General features: G+C 37.4%; 1 protein-coding gene across 1 annotated transcript in view; it reads right to left on the reverse strand.

Moving 5' to 3' along the window:
- The window catches only part of LOC124165781 (lachesin-like), a 107,458-nt gene extending 92,617 nt beyond the window's left edge, over positions 1-14,841 (reverse strand). The window contains exon 1 of the mRNA XM_046543276.1: positions 12,550-14,841. Coding sequence (XP_046399232.1) covers positions 12,550-12,610 — 61 coding nt within the window. The 5' untranslated portion in view covers positions 12,611-14,841. The remainder of the gene's footprint in view (positions 1-12,549) is intronic.
- Positions 14,842-19,252: the final 4,411 nt, after the last annotated feature.

Genomic DNA, 19,252 nt, shown 5'->3' on the forward strand with positions numbered 1-19,252 from the left:
AGCGCACATGACGCGCAGTGCATGTTAGTGGAAGTGAATTTTAATTCTCTGGTGTAAGTCGGTGATAGTCCACCCTCTACTCAACACATCTGTTGGTGGCTTGCAGTGTATTATGTAGATGTAAATATTTACCGCAGTGAGGTATTAAGGGAAGCCAAGTGCTGGATCCAATCTCTGCGAGGGGTCAATACCAGTGATGTTAATAGTATAAATATGTATCACTGGAAAAGGTCGATATATTCTCTATGAATTGAATTTGATATTGAAGCTGACTTGCCGGAACACATGTCTGTATGAAACAAGTAGCCCAGTATAAGGTTACATAAACTATCATTACACTCGTGTGTAAATAAATGGTAATTTTGCAGCACCAATTGGCTAATTCCATGTAAATTCCCTATTAAGGATATTTAGCCTACCCTTCTATGAAACTAACTCTCTCTACATCTGAAAGTAAACGGTTTCGTTCGGATTATACCGAATAACCTGGGATGACAAAAGTGAAAATGACGCAACACGAGAAAATCGAGCCATCATCGGTAAATCATCAGTCGCTAAAACATCAAAACACATCCCAAGTCCTCTTTTGAAAGCGACAACAGTGATTAACCAAGCTCAATTACGCTGTTCTATAGAACTTTCATCACTAACATAGAACTTTTTCCCTTAATGCATCAAATGCGAGGAGTAGTCTGACGGTGTGATGACGCCAATGAGTTTCAAATGGTAATGAGTTATATAGAAAACGTGCGACTTAAGAAATAAATAAACGACCAGATATCCATAACTAAGCACAAACGATGGTTATCTAAATAAAATATGAGTGATTGAGTAGGTATTACGCCTGGACATTTTAGGCTGCGCAAAACAATGTCACCTTCTGAATCTGAAATTTTTTTTATAAATAGAATAAAATTAGTATATTATGATATTAATTCACTAATGCATTTTAAAAAAACTTCAATAAGATAATTAATGTATTTGTTAAATTTCAATTAGTAGTCTTTCAAATAGGTCTGAAATGAATTTCAATGGCTGAATTAAATTTTTTAAATAATGTCTGAATTTCAATTTTGTGCAGCAAAACTAGTATTTTTTGGCACAAAAGTGTAATAATAGTTTCTATAACCTTTTTTTGGGATACTTGATTGATACAGTCATGTGCTCATGACACAGAGAATACATTCCTTTTATGGTGATATATATTAAGCCCATTTACATATTTGGTTCACTGTAATACCAAGCCAATAAAGAAATACTTGTTCCAATTCCAAGGCACCTTTAGCGGATGTCACTCTTGATAGTGACAAGCATATATAAATCTATAGTCAATATAAAATAGTACCCCTTTCGAAAATCAATTTATTCTGAGATCCCAGAACAATGATAGATATGATTCCACGTTTATAGCGATTCCCAAAGCCCCAAGGGTAATTAGTTTTCAGGAAAAGCTCACCCATCGGTGTATCCTTCGCAAACATTTTCCGCACTGGGGCCAGAGCTGTTGCGCGATACGGTGGGAAGACTGTTATTTGATCAACTCCGAATCATTTGGGAACACCGAGGTTTTCTCAGCCTCCAGGATCAATTTGGGACGAGGGTGGGATGGAATAATCACCAAAGACCGCTGCAGACAATGCAAGCGTTCAGGGATGCTTGCTTTCATTTTTCCCGTTCCATTTGCGACCATTCACTGATGTTGTTGGATGTGCGCCGAGCGAAAGAAATGAACTGCATCATGATGGCTTTTATCGCATAGCTCTCAACCTCAATTCCACGAACATTACGAAAGAGGATCCTGACGATAGCCTTTAAATGTGTTGCCACTCTTCGTGAATTTAAAGATGCTTACGAAAGTCGCCACATGTGTCGCTAACTGACAAAGTGATCCGAGTTTCACGGGGATATATGGTATAATTAGGTGTATAAACCGATATTTATAAACATGATGATGTGATCTATTAAATTTATATATGTAATATATCCAATTTATCTTAAATGCTATTCCTTTCAATCACAAAAATTAGTGTGGAAAATATTAAAAAATAAGGAACGCATTGCACTCGTCAACGCGCCGTGGACATTTTTGTAAACAGTTAAAAATTCGACCGAAGTGGCAATAGAAATCAACCGTCAACGGGATGTAATTGGGTCTCCTCTAAGCAGTTCTCTTCCTCAATTCTTTGGGTTCCGTTTAGACATTTCTCTCCTACCTTTCCTCATACATTTTTACCCTTTTCCTCAACTGCTGTAATTTCCCACATCCTTTTTATTTAGTCCTTCCATATTTATTCACCTCAAATCGCCGGACTGGGAGCCCGGATTTTCGGTAGTTCATTCTTTCAGCGCCGGATCGCTCCACGATAAACAATTCATTCCCTCTCTCCCAGCTTCATTTCCCCTGCATTCCCACCTATCAACATACAAATACCTCTCCTCCCTTTCACCATATATATCGACCTTCTTTTCACCACCCCAAACACTCGCCAAATTGCTTTTTCGTTTCATTTTTATTCCTTTTTCAACCCAGAGGGAGAGAGAGAGAGGAAACGAAAAAAGGAATTCCCGTTTCACCTTTTGCAGGCGCTTGGGGTAAGATAAACAAAGGCGTGGAAACGGAAAAGGATGGGTATGCATGAGTGGTTCGCCTTACTACAGGAAGCACGATGAAATTTTTTGCGAGGAAGGTGGGAGAAATGGTCGAGCAGGAATTGGTCACACGTGTTGTACACCGATGGGTGTTGTGGAAAGTTCACGATTTGGTTCAAGGGTGGAAAGAGATCACGCTACTCACTCTGTGACCTGTGCCGAACACCGTGTCATTAAAAAAAACTTGCCCGTGCTCCTGTAACAATAGAGAAAGCCATGATATTTGTCCCCACTTCTCCCTTCTATAACACTACTACCACGTAGGTCGTCTATGGATGATTGCATTCTATTTTTTTAATGTTTCTGCCGCAAGGACTACAATGCTCACTTGTTCTCGCGCATGGTGACATATTTTTTGTTTCGAATAACATAAATATATTGACTGAGCAAAAAATTCAATTATTAATGTCATCCCTTTATTTGGCAATGTATCATAAACAATTCAATATGCAACATAAGATATAAAAGCATATGTTATAAGTGCTTGTTTGTACTTTGGGCGATGTATTTCGATACTGTAACTCATGTAATAAAGGCATGATAAACTACCGCCATCTTTTGGAGTTTTTCCAATCTTCGTTGATGCTTCATGACTTCCACATGCCAGCACGTCACTACATCGTTCATGATAGGTAACTTTCGTTATGGTAATTTATTGTTCATGGACATGCGGAAGCCATAAGATTTCGTCTTGTTTATTATAGAGATTCTTTTGAACTCACCTTTCACCATTGCAACTTAACTGTGTAGCCAAAATGGGAGATGTATTTCAGGGTATCCATGGCATAATTTCATAATTAATCAACATTTTTGCAAATCATTTAATATGTACTGTCTTTTATTCTACACTTACTATTTTTATATGCAAAAGAACATTTTCACATTTATCAAAGAATTCAAAATGTTATGAAATATATTCAGAATCCCATTCCCACAGTTGCTTTTAGGCAAATACTGCTTCAATTCACTTCAAAATGAAGCCCTCAACAGATAATTTTCACGGAAGACTCCAATCCAATTTTTCAACAGATAATCTGCAGCATATCCCCTCTGTGAAGGCAGGTTTTCCAATGCAGCGAAGGAGAGTCATTTGGAATTTATAAAGCAATTTGCAGCTAAAAGACCGGCCAGATACCCTTTGTAATATTCCCAACATAATTTGACGATGAATGTATCGCACAAGACTGAGTGGTCGAGGGTAATTGAATTCGAGATTTCGATATTGAATCGTCCCAGTGGTGATGTCAGTAACGATTGGAGACATACATTTTCATCATAAACGATACTTGAAGTGAAAAAAGGAGTCGAGAAATTGATTAACACCATCGGAAGAACACAATTGGCCATATAATATGAATATGGTAAATACCATACTTTTAAGAATATAATATAGCTTACATTCAATGCATCATCCATCAATCCACCTTCTCGAGTAAAGTTTCATTACTTTATCAAGTACGTTTACAGTTAAATTAAATGTTATTTGAAAGTAATATCGGGAATTTCTCACTGCGAATTAAACATAGATAATAATTTTTCTACAAATATTAAATAACTTGTAGTCAATTTCACAATGAGAGATCATATTAGTAATAAATTGAAACCCTGTATATTCAAATCACGTTTATCAACCTGTTTCTCGTAAAATTATCGTCTACAATTGATATAGTAACAGATTTTATACTATATTCAAAGGTAGCGCACGTGGAAGTCATTATTCAAATAGGTCATTAAAATGGAAATTTAGGTGTGTATATGAGCAATAAATGTACTTTATGAACGTTGAAAATTAATTTTTTTTAAACAAAATCTTACAAAGAGACCGTAAAAGCTGCATTTGGACACCCCTACGTCCATTTTATTACGAAGTTTGCTCTATCTATCTCATCAGATTAGGAGGAAAATTGAATGACTGCATGCTGGTGAAAGTACAGGATATGATTCATCAGAGAAGCACCAGAAGATAAGAAATAATTCTAAAAACACGTAAGAACTGAAATTAAGAACGCGATGCGGTGAATAAATGAGGATAACTAGTTTTTTCTAATAATTTCCATAGCTATAATAAGCGCCGGCATTGGAAAGCATGCTAATAAATACTTCTTTTTTCAAAAAAAAACTTTCCCCAATATCCTTTTAATAGGACGAATCACTCCTACATTTCTCAGACGCTTATCGGTGTAATGATTTAACTATTTCGTGAATTTTCATGAAATATGTAGTAGAACCAGGTTTACATTTACTTTTGTCGCTATCATAAACATTTACCCCTAGTACTCTCTCAGATATAAAACCCTCATATTTTACATTTACTTAATAAAGAAAAGGGTTCAAAATCAATGGTTTTCGAGTTCACTTTGTGCAATGGTAACATAGATTAAAAAGTAAACTTTGTTGTATTTCATACACAATTTATTAAATATTTCAACCATTTTTGACCTTTTGAGGTAATTAAAACAATAGAAGGGATTACACTACCAAATATTTTGTCTGATTTATATAGCAATGGGTGTAAGAAAGGCTCTCACCAAATTTTACCATTGAGCGCAGAATAATTTAGCCCCTACTTCTCCGAAAACTTCAAATTGATAAATTAAGTATAAAATAGTAGTATGTCACGAAAAACGACAAAAACGGCCAAATGATAGGGTTCAATGCGTTCTCTTATCAACACTGAATTCTTGCGCATGAGACAACCTGTTCCGATCTTGCACAGTCTCAATCGCTCTCTGGATCCCATTTAGAGATAATAATCGCCTTATTATTTAATAAAATTGGCCAGAGGGTATCAATGAATCCTGCAGACTTGTAATTGATAAATTTATAAATATAAAAGAGGATGTCTGTTTCTCTGTGCACTATGCGTTTCCATACCCTGCACGCATTGTGACCAAAGTTATAACATATATGCGTCTTATGTTCCCAACCCCTCATTGTGACTTTTAGCTGCGTCTGACGCGTCTTTTCTGCTTTATTTTCTCACTACCTTTTGTTATGTCACGTCATGCAATTTCTGCGGTTGGATATCCTGTCGGACATATTTTGACACACTCAAAGAGAGAACAACTCTAAGGATACTACACTTATGTATTAATGTTCCCGGTGAAAACCTTTTTACTGGGGCATGCGTGCTAACGAAATTTTTACTAAACGCATGTGCATACACACATAACGATCAAAGTTTTGGTGCGGGGTATAAGCTGATCTCATGTGCGGTGCATAGAAATGGATACCGATGTACCGTTAACATACTGCTTTGTTGTATCAACTAGAAAATCCTGCTATATGACCACAATTTCCAATTTTCCCACTTCTACGGGTAACATCTTCCCCCGATCAGCGCCGGGTTGCCTGATAGTTAATTATAAAACAGGAGTATACCACGAAAAACGACCAAAATATAGCAAATGGCGGGTATAATGCGGCCTCTTAACATCACTCAATAACTTCCCGTTACACACACCGTTTTCACGTCCGATCCCAATCCTGCACCGTCTCAATCGCGCTCTGCATCCCATTTAGAGAGAAGGATCGCGACGGGAGGCTCATCAAACGGTCCCCGCCCTCGAAGCCGCAGCGACCGCAGAGCGCCGCCCTGCCGTCCCCTCTGATGCAATGTCCTCGCGTAAACACTTGCACGCTTTGACTACCCCGACGCCATTTAGCGCTAATGACCGGAGGGATCTCAATGGACCACGCCGGACGAACAGGGAGACACATGGAGGACAGGATGCTAACTCAGTAAGACACTAACTCTTATATGGAGTCAAAAGTGTAAATTGACCCTAGCTATGTAATAATTACCATGCTTACCGTCGGTTTATGCTAAAAATCCTTACCCATATCATTGATCTAGTTTAATATTTGTCGAAAAAATATCATTATCTTTTGTAAAGGCCCTTACATACTACATAAAGCAAGCTAAATTTTTATTTCTGTAATGTTTTTCGGACCTTAAGGGTCCACGCCTATAAACGTTTATTATTATTAGTAAATGTGGTTCACTTCTCAATATATCAAACTTGAAGTCGCTTATAAAAGGACAGGGCAGAACTCGACTCATACCAAGACACAATAGTGTTATATCCCGATACGTATCGTTGGTGTGTGCTCAAAATATTGCGTTCACCCATGCCATTGATCTGGTTCAATACTTCTCGAGAAAATATCATTAGTTCTTCTAAATGTCTTTATGCAGTACATATCGGTCGTCTCTCATAATATCATTCCGAAAGTAGCTCTTGTTTAGTCAGAGCAGAACTTAACGCTCATATAGCACGTGACCCGTTGGTCAGCAGCCAAGCCTTAGGCAACCCATTAAAGCATAAATACTGTGCATATATAACTATGACAGCGCAATGAATAGAAGGGCAAATCTAAGTCATTTGTTGGTACTTATGAAGACGTCAATCCTGCCCAAGGAACAGAGAGACATAACAGAAAGCAGATACCAAGTACGGCCACCCATCTTGCCGTAAATACAACGGTTGGTAGATGGCAGCTGTTACCTCGCTTCTTAGTAATCTTCCTCAGTTCAATTCTCATGTGAATCAGCTTACCGAGATTGCTCGGAAAAAACACGACACACGAAGAAACTAGCTATAAGTCAATTTTATAAAACATCAAAAATTCCTCTCCTAGTTGTATCTTATCAACTGTAGACCACAAAAAGTAAGACCCCGCAATATTATAAGGAAATTGTATTTTAAAAATTGCATTTTATGCAGGTAAACACTTAAACACCTACTTACCATTGCAGGTAAAAAAAAACAGTCATCAGAATCAGTAATATTCCTTTGCACGGATTGGAATAATACTTCTAACTGCCAATTTCAATCCAAAAAACACGCTCGTCAGAATCAGTGACATTCCTGGACACGGATTTGTGCAAATACTTTTCTATAAAATACACGGATGTATTTTTTCCTTTCGATCGCACAGTCGTTAACTTAGCTCCTTGACACAAGCGTGACGCAGGCCTCACGGGCCTCATACAATAGAATTTTCTTATCGCACGTATTGTGCTTACTGAGTGGCGCGAACCATCAAGTGGGTCCCTAGGGGATGTCTAGTTGCATGTGCGGCGAGGACGGAGGAGGGTGATAGGCGGATGGACGGTGAAGGAGGCAAAAATAAGGGCGGAGTGAGCTGATCCGCCCCTCCGAGCAAATGTAAATAGCAAGTTCAAAATGGCTGGGTTTTAACCGAAAACGGAGGACGAAATTATAATTCCCTATTACAGAACAATCGTGATTATATAATAATAATAATAAAATTAAATGAATATAAATTAAAGAATTCTCTTCCTCTTATTTTTCTCCGACCGGCACACCTCAGCTGTTAGTCTGCCCGGTCTAATCGGATAAATATTTATTTAATATTATAATAAATAAAATTGTTAAAATATTTTTAATCTAAAATATGCTATGTAATTTCAGGATTTTCTCTTTTCTTGCACTATAAGTCAAAAATGTGTTTGTTACTCAGGGAAAAGTGTATTAAATCTTTGTAAAGGGATTTTTTTAATGTTTTATAATGTATTTTAATATTTGAGCTATAAAGTATCTTAAAATAAGTTCATGAAGCACTCTCGACTTTTCATTCCGAGTATAAAAATTTTCTGATTATTCGACACGTATTTAATAATGCGCTTAGCTGGGAAACATGTTGTACAATAAATGTGAAAATACATATAGTGGAAAAGTACAAATATAACTATGAATCTAAATAACTTAAAAACTAACAATCTAATTTTATAAAAAAGTTATCACTATTTTTGTTAGTAAAATGTTTCATTATATGCCACTAAATTTAAAAAAATAGATCGATTGAATGTGGTTAAAGGAGGACTAAAAAATGGCTAATTCAATGTTAAATAGGGGAAATGGATAAAATTAAAACTGAGAACCAGCTCGCAAGCTAAGTTAATACCTTAGCAGTTTTCAGTGATATATGTACTTCATAATAATATAACCTACCTGAATAATATGACCAGCAGATAGCACACACTGATTGTAGTACTGATTTTTTATTTTTTCATTTAAATCAATTAGTTATTTACGATATATTTATGTAGAAAATATTGCCGTGCCATTATATTCTATAAAATTTGGTTTTGAACAATCAAATATACGTAGAAAAAATAACTCTCCTTTAGCCAGTTCAGCTAGCCATACCACCTTATCCAGTATAGACCTCAAATTTCCACAAGGGAGAATGACGCCTCGGTAGCTTACTGGCTAATCACGACCAGAAATCAAGGGATCCAGGCTCAAATCCCAGTCAAGGCATATCATTTATTTTATGTGGATTTTTCAGGGTATTATGACCTGGGATTCTTCCATTTCTACCATAGCTGCATGCATACAGGCCAAACTTCGCTGCTTCCTCTCATTATTCTCCGATCGGCACACCTCAGCTGTTAATGTGCCCGGTCTAATCTGACTTAGATCTGTGAGAATGGGCTCATTCAACAATTTTATTTCATAGCCGATTTCGGTACAGTAAAAAAAAAGCAGACAACTGCATTTTCATGCTTCCCGATCCGTCCCCCAACTTTCAACATATTCGAGACGAAAAATGAAACGGCATCAAACCTTTCGCAGATAAGTTGATGACGTCACGCACTCATTTATGGAGGATGGCCGCCTCTTTGACGCTCATCAGTCTTGTTAATTTTCTCATTTTGCTATACATGTAAAATATTTTTTTTAACCGTCGTAACTCATGTTTACACTACATCCAACAAATTAAATCAATAAATTTCTATTTCAAGTCAGAACAAAACGACCGCTTTGAGACTTGGAAGCTTTGGTAAATAAACAAATAACATTACCAGTCACATAGTTGTATTCAAACACGAAAGGAGTGACTCACTGTGCAACGATTGTGGTAGTATAAAATGTTGATGATTTAAGCACCTGTCATAATACTTGCTAGAACTCGCGAGAGAAGGATCAAAGTGGATTTATGCCGCAAATGCGGATTTAAAGCCGGGATAGGTCATTATCCCTCGAAATTACCGGGGGTAGGATTTTTAGTCGTTTGATGAATGAGCTTTGGATGAAGTTATGTTTGAAATTTTGTACGAAATAATGATTTATCAGGTAGGAGTGTTTGTACAGCTAATCAAGGAAAAGTAATCATAATTGATTTTTGACGCCCAGTTTATCTGTCGCGGTATTTTAGATTGATTTAATAGAATACTACCAGTAAACCGCCAGTTTTGGAGAAGGAATATGTATTTGTTCTAAAAGACTAGCATCTAGAGCCATTTTTTAAAAGAAAATATTCTTTAGCATATTTTTAAATCTATAAAAATAGATGAAAGTAGAGCGTTGATGATTTAACTTACCCTGTTTTGAAAAAATTGCGAATAAATGTGCCGAAAATCGGCATTTGTCGTTTCAACAGCTTACAATAATTGGAATGTTCTTTCGTAGTTCGTATTATTTCAAGTTATCTGTAGACAATCCAAATAGCTTTACCTCATCATTTAAAAATGAAATTCCATTCTTGTAAGCAATTGTATCATTCTGTTCGAGCTCTGATATAAATACATATTCTGCTATCCCGAATTATGGTCTTAGTAAATGAAAAAAGCTTCTCAACGGTATACGTTTCGGGTTTCCACATTTTGTTCTTTCAGGGCATTGATATTCTTCTACATTCAGTAAATACAGTCAAAGCCTTTCAAATGGAGAATATAACACGGTCATTTAAGTAAATTGTTACTAAAGAACACATTGACAACTAGTTGACATTGTGTATCATAGTATAAGGTACTTTTTTTATGAGCATTAGTAGTTTTTATTGGGCGTTTTGAAGAATATCCCAGCCTGTGCGAAGAGAAAATTTTATCCAAATCTCAGTTACCTGGTGCAAAGGATTTTTTTTCTTTTCATATGAACTTAACTCGACACATCGAGATTATTGGAATGAGCGTATTATTCCTGTAAAAAATTTAAATTGCGTGTAAATTCACATACATCGTATTATAGCAACTATAAGAATTGTGCGAATATGAAGACTTTAAAATGTATTGAATTGAATAAATATCAAAGAAGCACTTTGTACGAAAATTACAGCACAACCGTAAAAAACACTTAAAAATTACACATACATGAGCGCGCCCTAGTTTTTATGCTTGCATAAAACATGTTACATATTTATTTGCCATCTGATACCGGGCCTGAGTAATGGATTCAGAAGCAATGTATTTTACATTTCCAGCACGATAACAATTAAAGTTTCGTACAAAAAATCCAACAGCTGAGGATAGTTAGAATTTATACCTTCCGTAGCTAAGCACACAAAAGGGAATACGAAACTACGTTCGCAGCAGGGTGACAGCTCAAAGCGGCACGAAGCCCGGGGATTAACAACGCTTATTCGAGTTTTATGGAAACGAGACAGAAATGAGGATAAACTTGGATCGATTAGCATGAGAAAGCGTAGCCAAAAGTCTTTGTACTGGTTTTGCAAAAAGCATTAGTTACCATTCCAAATGCTTCTATAGTACTTGAAGTTAACGGATGCTGAAAACTACTTTAAGACTTTTTTTCGTGTTACTTTCATTATTGCCATCTACCAACACTTATAGGAATACATACTCCAAAACAATCCAAAATAGCGACACACAAATAAGATGCTATGCAAACTGCATTACTGGAAATACAGATGAGATAATATAATTTATGAATTAAAATAATAATTAACATAAAAAGATTAGTCACCATCCCGTCATCTTCATTAGTTTATCTACCATTTTGTCACCTCATATCCTACACTATAAAACATACTCTTTTCCAAGTCATCTCATATATAACAGCCTAGTACTGATAGCAGTTTGAGGTTTAAAGCAGGGATGGCAATTAAAACGAAACAAAAATGTTTACTTTCAACCCGGATATAAACAAAAATGCTAGGCCTAGGTTTAATTTCGTTCGAAATTTAAATCACGAAGGAGATAAGTTTCAACCCGGGACGAAACTTTGCTCCCGGTAACGAAACTAAATTAATCGAAACTCCGCTGCTCATAGTTAAGTTTCGATTCAAGAAGTTGAGTGGAGGGGGATAAGACGGAATAGTTTCGACCCGTCACGTTAGAAATACCTGTAGAGAGTTTAAAACATGGAGCTTAGAATCGAATGGCCAGTTTTTGTTCACCGTTCTCCTGTTAGTGGCCAAAATATGAATGCCCCATGCATCTAGTGGCGGTGGATCGTACCTACACTTCATTCAACCATGCCTCGTACTCGGTGTGTGGGTCGAAACTAAACTGTTTGAAGGTGAAGCACCTTGTCCCTATGGCGCAAAACATTATCTACATTTCGTTTCGTCCCAGAGTTTTGGCTTAATTTCGTCCCTTAGTAGTTTTGACTCCGATTTAGTTTCAACCCTGAGTTTAGCTCCCCGGGTTTAAATCCATTTCGTTTCGTTTCTACATTTCGTTTCGGGGAAGAAACTATTGAAATTTTACTGGTTTTGTCTTTCGTTTCGGTTCACTAATATATTTAAAAAGCACTACCCAGGTTTCATAACATTGGGCGTGAATCATATTCATAACACAGCACCTGAAAATGTAACTAACTAATGTATTTAACCTAGGTTTTATAACATGGTATGTATTTCATAATCATAACTTTGCACCTGAAATTTAAACTATGCTGAGAACTGGGTAGGGCTTCTCAAATATAATGGTGAACCTTACAAGGTTTATCCTTTAAATTTCCGAAGTCCATATTTATTTATTAAATGAGTTTTCTGGTGACAACAAAGAAAAAATACGTCCGTTACAAAATAATGAAAATCACTTATCGTAGGTGTGTCCATCCCAGGATGACAAAAAAAATGTTCTTAAAAGTATTTTCATTGAGAACCTATGCCTAAGAGTCCTACCTGTTGAGATGATCAGGGAGATAATCAGCACAGGCACCAGGAGCAATCGAACGCTCGCCATTCTCGTTGGCTATTGAAATTTCCTCTTGACAGGACGGTCTCAGGGCACGCTTATCCACGCTTCGCCTTCCCTGATCTGAAGTCAGTTCCGTTACAGCCTTTGAGGAGTCACAATGCACTGCACTTTGAGGAGCCAAAAGGATGATTCGAAGCGTTGAATTCCAGTTTTATGAACACTTTAGTTCTGCTACAAAAACGAAGCTCCAAATAGTAACACCTAATCACCGCCAATAAATTTATATAATTTGTTTAAATTTCAAATTTTACGAGAGCCATTTCTATATTTATAAGAAGAGAAACATACCACTGATTGTCACGAATTGGAAAAAAACTGTAATCCAATGTAATGCCCTCAAAACATATAAATTACAAAAATCTTTATTTCAATAGAGTATCGGACATGAAAACACATAAGTTTGACGTACAATGAGTTTATACCGAGCAAAAAATTGTGGTTTTTAATAAAAATTTTCCGACAAAGTTATTATTGAGCTAACCATTAAACACTGAAAACCCAGTTTTGGAAACAGATGAGCTAATCTATGAGTTTTACAGGGAATTAAAATTTTTTGTATAAGTTCCTTGGCAATTAGAATGAACCACACCCAACACTCAGAAAGTAGTGAACTTCCGCTGCTAGGAGATAACGCATAAACGTATTCGTATTGGCGTAAAAGTTAAGACATTTTGCTCGTAGTGATCGATTTGGAGCGACGTTTTTGGCTTGCTAAAATTCGAACTGGAATTAAAAAATTCTTAAATTTTCTTCCCCTGATTAGGATCAGAGGCACATTGAATGTTTCACTTTAGGTTTTCCGTCCGCTATCAAGACACTGACCGATTGAAGTCACTGTGAAAAGGTGAAGGTTTCTCCGAACCCTACCCCTATGTCTTGCTGGTCAATGCCTCAGGTAGAATAATCCCAGGGCAGCTATTCCATGCGGAAAAGAGAAGAAAATAAACGATTCCCCTCCAAAAATTCAAAATTCCCTACCTCGCGACTAATCTCAATTAATAATCCAGACGTTCATATTCGTTGTACATCGAACGTCAAAATCCAGGCCGCATGCTTTCAATCGTTAAACATTTCTGACATCAACTTCTTATTCAGTCTCGAGGGAAAAACGACCCATTAGATAGTGGTGTTCCCTTTATTATGTCCACATCGAATACATAGGTGCCCATATTACTTTCAAGCACAGGATGCGCTAAATTTTCCAGGAGCTGAGGTCCTAAGAATAAGGATGGCTAGAGCTCGTCTCAAAACAGGGTAAGGGAGGGTGAGCATCGGCGAAAGTTTTCAACACACAAGAATAGCTCAATGTCAAACCACTTGTCATTTCACACCTACAGAGTGCACAGTACAGCGTAAATCTTTCGGCACTTCTGGTTCGGTCATTTTTTCGGCACGGCACTTGACCGAGAATGCACTACAGTGAAGTAGCGACTATAAGTAAACACTATCTTCACTTCTTATGTTGGTAGTTCCAAGGAGCGCTGGTGTTCTTGAACTTGCACAAGGAGAGGAAAATCTCCAACCAAGACCTCAGTCAGATTCCACAATTTACTTGAAAATGTAGCTGAAAACACTTATCAACAAGGTTCAAGGGTTATTTTGGTTAACTTCAGCTATATCAAGGCCTTATTGTAGTACCGTAGGTGATATTTTTTCTTTAATCACATTTTACTACAAGGGCAGGACAGAATCTCAGTTTCACTAAACCAAAGGACAGCACACGCTACGGTAAATTCCCAAATACAACACGAAAACTCCTGAAGATATCATTTAATGATTCACCTCGAAATATATATATTCACCTCTCCGCCTCCCTCCGAAGGGATTTGTGTTTGGGCTACTTGAAATACCAGTTCAATCCAGTCCCCACACTCGGCCAGTAACCACCAACCAACCGCTTAGCTGTCTCATCTCGGCATTGAGGGACAAAAGAGCACAGTATTCCGCAGATAACCACAGGTCGCGGGAAGATATGACTCGTAGCAGTATTCATCAACTATACACATCCTCCGTCTCTCATTATCTTGTGTGGAATCTCATTCCTCGCGTTGAGTGACACTCGGTTCTTTCACACAGGCCTTCCCACTGCCCACTGTTTACCAAGTTCATTCCCGATCGGCCTGGAGAAGTAGGTTCGATCGCACAACCACTTCACAAGCAAAGCTCGCTCGAAGTGTCGAAGGGGAATCCCTCCGCGCGTCAACTCGCCAAGGCGAACTCTCTCGCACTGCGCAGGGACGAACCACGCCGCCGCCGAGCCGGGTTGGGAGCGGGAGAGGAGGGGTAAGAGGAGTGGGGGCGGGAAAATTGCGCTGGAGGGGGTTGAATGGGGAGGGGAGGCTTCTGAGGGTCGAATGGTGGAGAGCGCGGGAGGTGGTAAAGTCGGGCGGTGTTGATGTGGGACTGGGCTGGGCGACAGCGGGTCGGTAGCATCGCGAATATTACAATATAGGATTCTCAAATTGACATCTATATTTTATAATATATTTTAATCTACCGCAGAATCTTGCAAGCGAGATCTTCCATAGTGACCTTTTTTGTGAGTGAGAATTTTTTTACACACAAATTTCCACATATACTAGTTTATCTTGTTTGAAATTTCACCAATAGTGTACAATGTATATTGTATATTTTTGTATTGTAAACTTTTATCAACCGTTTTTAAATGTTTGCATTGACGCTATCGAGGGGTAGGGTGAAAGAGGAGACTTATTAGTCTCAACCTCGCCCGAATAAAGACATCTTATTATTTTTATTATTATCATTATTATTATTGTTATTACTAGTGATAGTGCTATCTCTGCATCTGAATGTGCCAGATGATCATAACTACAACAAGGTCACCTGGGTGACGAGATAATGCCTGTGACGCACAACCAAGGAACTCTTGCGGTATACGACATAAGTTGTGGAGGCCCCGCGAGTACCTCAATTGGTCACAGCATTAGGCAATATGTTCATGATATGCGGATAATGATTTAAAATGAACTTATTATTAAAAATTTGCATGAATAGTGGTTATTTTTAAGACAAATAACCACTACTTAATTAACTAAGTGGTACTCATGTACTGGCAAAGATTTCAGATCCAATGTTTAAACGACGTTCAGATTATTAATTTCGCGTTCAGTTCATAGACAATATTTGATTGGTACAATTACTGTTACGCTGTCAAACTTTTTCCGTGTATTAGATATTAATCTTCCGTTACGTTTATTTAGGGGGTTTTGCCATAGCTTTTCTTTTGTGTGAGAATTCCTAAGAGCATTGCGTTCCCGTGAATTTCTCAATTTTAAGTTATTCTTGCTCTCTCTTGTGTTTTCCGTTTTCCCAACGCGCTGTTTCATTTTTTCGTTTCCATTCGCATTCCCGAGTGTTTCCCTTTATTCTTTTTCAATGCTTTTCTGCAAAAATTTCTTAATGGTTATATAAATGGTAATGTAAAGCTATTTATCTGTAAAATGGCTTTTCTTTGCAAGTTTAAATGACTTGGATAAATTTCTCGTTTTACCTTCCCCGCCACTACCTTTAAACCTCAGGGTACCAATTTCAATGAAAAATGTTTCAGGAGGTTGTACACAGTACTTTCATATCGAGTATCCTGAACTTAAAATTTCCATCCTAAATCAAGTTTATGGTTTCATATGAGCACTATTAACTTTAAACATTGGCCATGGTTACCAATTCAGCAGCCATAGCCGCAACTATTCACCAAGAAAAATCGGTGGCCAAAATGGGGTTGATTCTGAGAAGAGGCAATGAAATGCTATTTTTGTTTCTATTCATGTGTTCCAGCTTAATTTCCGATTAAAAATACATGCTATCGCTACAACTACCTTAGTAAATCATGTAACTATTGAAGGAGGACGGGTACTTTGAAACTTTGTGGAGATGAGTATAATTAGATCTTAAATGAAGACAGTTTTAGCTTTCATGGCTCTGTACTAATGTTATACCTCTAGGTCTATGTGCAGAAAAGGCGCAAACACAAAATAGATACTATTGAAGAAATCAATGGTCGGTCTTCTAAATAAAACATTTTATGGACTTTAATCATAAAATCTCGCCAAAATTTATTTAATTAACTTAAATAAAGTTTATAATTTTACTTGTTCAAAATGTAGATTCTATAAATAAATGAGTGAAATACCATGGTATCATCATCGCGATTCATGAATCCAAAATAATTTCCTTTATCAAAGGACAGTCCAATTCGAATATTGCATTCAAACATTAATCAAAACATATTTCACTAAATTCTAAGCAACGGTAACTTAAAATAATTATAAAATTATTTATTAAATTAACTGAGGATTACAATATGTATTACCCACTCACCCAGTGATTCCAGCCGAAGGAATGTTTGTAGGTTAATGTGGAGCTCGTCAAAAACTAAGCCAAAGGTGTGAGAATTTCACACGCTAAGAGAAGCGGAACCATTTCTTTTCCTCGGCCACCTCACACTTCAAGGATTTTGTTTGGGGATATCTAAAGCCTTCACCCTGGATTAGAACCCAAATCTATTTTCACTAAGACGTGGCTTATCCTTTTCGCTATTAGGCTATTTGCGAATTTGTCTTCCAAATGAATATACCAATTATAATGTTATCAAGGATATTTAATCATTGGAAGCAATCTTAGATTCTTTATTTCGATCACTCGATCAGCAACCAATCTCCTTAGCCAATTGGTAAACGTAAATTAACACATGCACTGAATTGTTGAGGCCTTTACTTTGTAGAATTCCATTTTATGGTTGGAAGGAAATTACTTAGCTTTTCTACAAAAACACACACTTTATTGCCGACAAGTTTCGGTTACACTGTACCATTTTCAAGACTAGTGATACACATAAGAATTTGCCGGTATATATACCCTGTTTTCGGGTGATTGGAGGGGAAGTCCCACCTTCACCCTTCCCGTCACTTACCTCTCCCCTCTCCCCTTCCCCTCCAATCACCCGACCACAGAGTATATATACCGGCAAATTCTTATGTGTATCACTAGTCTTGAAAATGGTACAGTGTAACCGAAACTAGTCGGCAATAAAGTGTGTGTTTTTGTATAAAAGCTAAGTAATTTCCTTCCAACCATAAATTAACACAGTTTAAAATTCCACGCATGAAGACGTAAAACTGAAAAGCCATTAAAGTCCATTTTCATTAGCGACGAGATTGGCGATTGGGACAGGAATTCGTTATGAATGAAACGGACAGGGAGAGAGAAGGAGAAAATGGAAGTCGAAGGGTATGAATGGGAGAAAAATAAAGAGTCTTTACATCCCCTATCGGACCACCATGAGGGAAGAAGGGGAATGCGAGTCCAAAGAGGGATTTTATGCAAGACGCTTTACGACGCATGGAATTGGAGCGAGGGGGAGTGGGAGGAGGAGGAGGTAGATAATAGGGTAGGGGAAGGGAGCAAAGACATTTCTGCATACCGTCGGATGAACGGATGGGCTTCGGCGGTGGGGAATTTGGTGGGGTTGGGTCCGTGATGTGCCGATTGCCGAGAGCAGAAGGGAATAGGGGCGCGAGTATTGAAAGGTTCCCGACGGCGACGGGTCACGGCTTTTGCTCGCGCTGGAACGAGGATGGCGGGGCAATCGGAAATTCGGTCGCCGTTCTAGCGTGCATGGACTAATGTGCCTTTCCACTTCAGGGAGTGGCGAGCATTTGTGCGGAGCGTTCCATTCGAATCGGCGCGCAGGTAAACGAAAAGGTGGGAAAAACTCAATCTACAATCGAGGTGTTACTCTCTCGTCCGCGATAATTGATCACAATTATCAAATGTTATCACATTAAGTAAAGCATATCACATGCGAATCTAAATATAGTGTGCGGAATGGCTATATCTGAAATTAATTTTTCGGAATTTTTTAACATGAAAAATTGTTGCACATTATTTGATGTTATTGACAATCATTAAAGCGTTTAACTTGATTCTACATTTATATGGTGCGCTCAATATTTTTTATCTGAAATTAAATGTCATGAAATTATTTATCGCGAAAACGGCAAATTTTAGCAGCGTCACATGGACCTTTTCGTATTATTTTCAATATTTTGCTGAAGTTCATAAGGAATAAATTGCCAATTCAATGCCAATGAAACATTTCTTCCCATGATTAAATATTTTTATAAGGTATGCTCCTTGGGAATTCATGTCCGCAAAAAAGGCGAATAGTAAAAAGTATATATCCATGTTGGAAAAAAAGACATGATTAGTTGCAGAAAATACGAAGGTCAGCTCAAAATGGGACCAAAATATACGAAAATTTGCCTCATAAGATAAAAATCTTCAATACTCTCAGAATCTTAGATAATTAATTAAGTGATACTCATGTACTTGCAAAGATTTTAGCTCCAATATTTGAACAACGTACAGATTATAATTTCGTGTTCAATCCATATACCTTTTTTATTCTACACAAAAGACGTCGCGAGGAAATTATAGATGAGAATTATATATGAGTTTCCTTCATATCTAAGACATTATGAAATCTAGCACGTTTTCGTGGAAGTCATAAGTGCCTACAATCCTTACTGTTAGTGATAAAATACATATTCAGATGCACTTGATTGTTTGAAATTTATTTCATTTTCTCGTTAAACTCCTACCCGTTGA

This window comes from Ischnura elegans, chromosome 9 (assembly GCF_921293095.1).
Source record: "Ischnura elegans chromosome 9, ioIscEleg1.1, whole genome shotgun sequence".
NCBI classification, from domain to species: domain Eukaryota; kingdom Metazoa; phylum Arthropoda; class Insecta; order Odonata; family Coenagrionidae; genus Ischnura; species Ischnura elegans.